Source organism: Triticum dicoccoides, chromosome 7A, assembly GCF_002162155.2.
Source record: "Triticum dicoccoides isolate Atlit2015 ecotype Zavitan chromosome 7A, WEW_v2.0, whole genome shotgun sequence".
Classification (NCBI taxonomy): Eukaryota; Viridiplantae; Streptophyta; class Magnoliopsida; order Poales; family Poaceae; genus Triticum; species Triticum dicoccoides.
This window is the reverse complement of record NC_041392.1, coordinates 494278246-494283716: the sequence shown is the minus strand read 5'-3', so window position 1 is coordinate 494283716 and position 5471 is coordinate 494278246. Positions and strand designations below refer to the sequence as shown.

General features: G+C 46.6%; 1 protein-coding gene across 1 annotated transcript; it reads left to right on the top strand.

Moving 5' to 3' along the window:
* The first annotated feature begins 2361 nt into the window (after positions 1 to 2361).
* On the top strand, positions 2362 to 5299 carry LOC119327384. Its single transcript, XM_037600497.1, has 6 exons — positions 2362 to 3270; positions 3401 to 3509; positions 3607 to 3741; positions 4231 to 4537; positions 4645 to 4826; positions 4937 to 5299. Exons 3-6 carry the CDS (start codon positions 3730 to 3732, stop codon positions 5255 to 5257), a joined length of 822 nt encoding a protein of 273 aa, XP_037456394.1. The 5' UTR covers positions 2362 to 3270; positions 3401 to 3509; positions 3607 to 3729; the 3' UTR covers positions 5258 to 5299.
* Positions 5300 to 5471: the final 172 nt, after the last annotated feature.

Below are 5471 nucleotides of genomic sequence, written 5' to 3'. Positions count from 1 at the left end.
CGGATTTAACGTGCACGCATCGTAAAAAACTTATACGGTGTCGAATATTGTTGGTGGATGCAACATCCACCTTATGGAGAAGGTTCTCGTGCACAAAAAGGGGCGCCCTCGGGTGGGTGTGCATTGTTCCGACAATGTAAGATGAGGTTCGCGTGAAATTCAACAATGAAGTTGTACTATATACCGCTCTCCCACCCGATAACAATCCGCTTTCTATCGCTCTCTCTATCTATTTAACACCCACTCACTCTCTAGTTCTCTATCACGTAGACCAACACGCACAAAGCAAAAAAGCTAGAGTGGGAGGGTACAATATTTTCTGAACAACAGCATGACCGTAGTTGGCGTTTCCATCGGCACGTCGCTCTTTTCTTGGTGGTAGTCTTCGTTGCCTTTGCCTCGCACGTGTTAGTCAGTTGATCTTGATCTACCATTCTATTTGTTTGCGTGTTTGCTCGATGATTTTACCAATAAGAGCATATACAAGCGCGGTCACCAAACCCAGCACTCCTCATATTGGTGCGTCCGTGGCCGTGTCTCATAAATTATGTCCCTCATAACCATACAACGTACGGAATTTAATCTACGTAGATCAACGCCCGAGCAACAAACCTATTGAAGTCAGGCATAATTCACAGATAGGACCATCGAACAACCAAAATAAACAGTTTCCATCGATCGGACAATACTTAGACATAAGAAAAAATAACTAAATTATACGGGAAAAAGGATGGAGGAAATCACCATTTTCTCATCGACCCCTTCCCATTGCGGTCGACAGTGCTGCTCTGGCCGTCGGTATAGGCGTCATCCACCGGAGGGTCATCATCGTCGTCGTCAGAGCTTGATTCATCACTGACGTCTTACGCGTCATCCGACAGGTCCATCTGCACGCCGACTAGCCCTCCGGAGCAAGTGCTCCTTCTCCTTGGCGTGCCTCCTTGCCTTCGCCGCTGCCTCGTGTTCCAACAGCTCGATTGCGATCCGGAATGCTTTAGCAATCTTCCCCCGGAGCCGCCATGCATCCAACCCACCATTGTCAGGAAGCGGCGGAGGACGTGTTGAGGCGCCTGTCTGTAGGTGCTTTCAGCGATCTGTGGTTGTCAGAAGTAGTACTTGGCATCTATAGATGATGTTGCTATCCCCGCAAAAAAAGGATGTTGTTGTTAGTTAATTACGTTGATGTTATTTTTGGTTATCCACATATATATATGTGCATCTGTTCACTGAACAGCTGCGATCGTTGCTGCACCGTTTACTGGTGAAAAGAAGATGCATGAGCGTGCGATACGGATACAAGATCTCCACTGGCCACCTGTGATTCCTCCTGATTCTTGGTCAAAATGTATTATACCACAAATGGTCAGGTTCAGAATCGTATCCGTGTGTCATTGTTAAGCGCGCCGTACCCATTTTGAGTCTGTCTGACACGTACTGCCGCCCCTGTACGTCCTGTTCATACACCGACGCATGGGACCGCGCGCCCTGGTTTCACGGCTTTAGTGTAACCATGGGTGTTGCACGCCGTCAGACTGTAGCGGGCAGCAGCCTGTGTGTGTGACGCATTTGTTTTAACCAAGTACTAGCTGGGAGCTACCAAAGCACACATCAGCCTTGGGTGAAAAACGTTGCGGTGCTAGATCAAGTGCATCCATAATTCCTTAGTACGGACTGAGGCAGGATCTGTATGGCGCCCACATTATAACCGATGATTCTAAAATAACAACCAAAATGGACTTGCTTCTTCATGTAGAAAAGCACACCAAATGAATCAAAAGAGGGAATCAACTCTGAGGCCAATGAAATTACCAGATAGAAAAAACAGAACACCCTGTACGAATTTTTAGCCAGGAAAAAGACCGTGCATTCTTTTCTGGCATTCCATCAAACAGTTGACGCGCAGTTTGACTAGAGAACAATTCTCACAGACTGCAGAGAGTAAGATTCAGTCAAAACTAATTCAGTTGGACCATAACAAATACATCAGTGCAGAAAAATGTAGACCGTGCCGTGTTGAAGCTGTTGCTCCTACTACTCTGGCCGCTGCAGCTTGTCGTTCCCTCTTCAAGACAACCAACTAAAAAATCACAGGGAAGAAGCAAGAACAGCAGAAGGCAGTTCTGCGCATGGCGAGCACAAGGCAGCACCGTCATGATTCTTGGTGAAGCATGGCGACCTCGAGGCAGAAGCTTGGGACATCAGACCACATCTAAGGCTAGTCACCTGCATCGTCAAATCCAAAATGCATCACACAGGAAACCAAACAAAAAAAAATTGATTAGGAGCAGGCCCGGATCAGGGAGCAGGCGAGGGGGAAATTAAGAACAATAACATTACATTCAGAGGGCTGCAGCTAGGAACAAAAAAGATAACATATACATCAGCAGACAAACTAGAAAGAATTGGATTCGTCAAGGTCCTGGTAAGTAATCTATGAAAATTAGTACGGTAATCTGGCTACTACTCTTTTTGCAGCTTGACGGCCTCTCAAGCCCGAACAACCACAAACTCACACATCCAGCAACAATCAAAGGGAACAAACAAGAAGTTCGAGCACAAAAAAGCATGCCTTTTTTCAATGCCGCCACTTGAGAGTTGGGAGTAGCTGTGGACCAGGAGGAGGCCGTGAGAGGCCAGCAGGAAGCACTACAGGTCGTGCCTACCGCGACATCCCCGGGTAAGCACGTGACAGGCCCCGCGTCTCCCGCCAGTGGAGGAGACAACCACAGCATCGAGCACTACGGCAGCCCGGGGCCATGATCTCCAGATCAAGCTCCGCGAGGTTGACGACGATATCGATGTGCTCCGCGAGGATCTCGCTGGTATTTGTGCAGCAGAAGAGGATGAAGGGATGGGGAGCACGAGATGAGGGCGGGAGAGGGTTGGAGCCGTGCGACTCGCCAGGATGGTAGAGGGGACGCGGATTTTTAGAGCAGCTGCGTCGGGGCCGCGCTATCGTAGCGGTTGAATCATCGCTCTGTACCTCAAGATGCCCGTCACGGAATCCCATTTTAGTGCACACGTTACCGTGGCAGATGGCTGTTACGGTCATTGATGTCATAGGGGTACTGCTCCATCGTAGGTTCTGCAGAATTTTGTCCTCCACCTCCTCCTATGTACCGACGCGCACCCGTGACTTCGACTCACGACTCACTATACACACCACCCTGCTCGTTCCTTGACTTATCGTTCAATGGACGGAGTGCAAGGAGGCGATTCCATGGCGCCGGCGCGGAGCCGCCTGGAAATCACTCCGGCGGACGGCGATAGGTACCAATTAATAATCAATCAACCTGCAATACTGTTCGCTTTGCTCGTCTGGGGTGGGCTCCAGTTGAGCTATATTTCCCCTGCGAGGTTATGAATCCCCTTCCAATATGGATTTTGTGCCGGGCCACAGATCCAACTCCGCCGCCGGCAATCCAATCTTCTCAGGCAGTCCGGTAATGAAGGGGGCGCTCGAGAATCCCGGAAGATGCGCATATCCGAGATGCGACGGCAGACCCCAAGTATGATTTATCTTGTTTCGGAGCTAAATCAGTTGTATGTCAGTTCTCATGTTTAAGCTCATTCATGTCCTCAAATAATCTGGTCTCATTTGTGCAGTGTGCACACCGGATTAATAACGCCTCCGGCTACATTGAGGGGCGCTAATTCATGTGCTTACGGCCCTGTTTGTAATCCACATGTACCTGCTCCTGATTCTGAAAACCTCATAGTTGTGCCTGGATGGAAGAACAGGTAATAATTCGTCGACACAATAAAAATTATGTGTTTTTGTGGAGTACTGTATGAATCGGCCTGAAGCTTTACATGTGTTCAAGAAGACTGTTCTGAAAATCTTGTTTACTCCATTCGTTCCATAATAAAGAACGTTTCTTTTAATACCACATTAGTGTCAAAAAACACTCCTATATTATTTGACGTGGGGAGTACTTTGGTGTTTGAATCAAGGTATACAAAATTCAGTGGAATTCACATGATACCATAGACCCTATTGCATTCGACTTCATCAAGAATCTCCGTATAGCAATAATATCAGTGTTAGCAAAGTTTATAACATCCTGGATGGGGCCTAATGGAATTCGCAAGCAGTACCATATCGGAAACAAGTATTGCGGGCCCTATGTGCCAAATTCTTCCAAGAGTCAATTCTCTGATATTTTCGACAATTTGAGCGATTTATGATATGCTTGACCAACTGCCATCTTTGGGTCACAACTTTTGCAGTTTGTTCCATGCTGCAACAGGCAAGTGCTCGGCGCATATATTGAACATGTGCAATCCGTTGTGGCCAGAGAGAATAAGCCCGTGGGTGCGCCAATCTTTGTAACCAGAGAACAACTGGAGTATGAAGTCATGATCGATCATGGGGCTATTCGGACCAGGATTCATGGACCTGGCTGGCAGAGGTTTCTTGACGAGTACGCAGTGCGGCCTGGTGACATGGTGTATATATGCCTTACTCGCGGTGATGGAAGATTTTTCGTGGAAGTTGAGATGGGTGGCATAAGGCAAACCCCACTTCCTTATATCGGTAAGTTTAAGGCATCAAATCTGCGAGTCTGAGTTATCACTCTTTACTGAGTATTTTAAATTCTCTGAATTATTCGTCATGGCTTATAAAACTTGTGGTTTTGGCAGCTCTGAATGGCTTATCCCTTGTGCATCGCGAGCTCGTCGACCAGTGTGTGTACACTAGGGGGATATGGTTGGAATTTCCAGAGATGAGAAAGATGATCAGACGTGCTTTCACCCCCTTGGAAGATATATGTTGCATCTTTGTACACAAGATGACTGGTGTTGACATTAGAGGTGGCTACATGGTTAGTAAACGTATCTCTATTATCTTGACAAAACAAAAAGTTGTTTCGTAAGTCAAATTTAGTAAATGGCTGACCACTCATCTCTGAATGTCGTTGTTTGTATTTGAAAGAGGCTTCCGAAGAAGGCTGTTGATCTTATTGAAAGCAAAACGGGCCATATGGATAATTCAGGGAGTATTCTGCTGCATGACGATACAGGAGCCCTTGTAGCGGCTTCATTCAAAAAGGCAAACGATGGCAGACTCGTCATACAAGGAGGTTTTCCGAAGTGTGTCGGTCAGCTTGAACTGAAGGAAAATGATCTTGTTGTCATCACGTTCCACAGGCGTGGCATGGACTATTTATACATAGACATAGATGCCATGTTGAACTTCGGAGCAGCTCATATATGCTTGCTCTTTTGTGTACTTCGTCATGGATCGGATTTGTAGCACTTTCGGTGTGGTACGAGACTATGTGTAAGTTTCAACCTATCCAGCACCTGCGTCTACATCTAAGTTTGATTGGTGTGGAATTACCAATGGTCATATGCTCTGCTTTGAAGAGTATGGCATAAGTTTGATTACCTTTTTCTGTTGGATTTTAATCACATAAATGCATGAATGTAGATTTTTCACCGGATTTGATGTGAGCAATTAATTTTTC

What these genes read in the sequence shown, in the direction of transcription:
- LOC119327384 (XM_037600497.1), top strand. An exon ending in AACCCCACTTCCTTATATCG is followed by an intron (nt 4,538 to 4,644) that starts GTAAGTTTAAGG and finishes TGGTTTTGGCAG; the next exon opens with CTCTGAATGGCTTATCCCTT. An exon ending in ACATTAGAGGTGGCTACATG is followed by an intron (nt 4,827 to 4,936) that starts GTTAGTAAACGT and finishes TGTATTTGAAAG; the next exon opens with AGGCTTCCGAAGAAGGCTGT.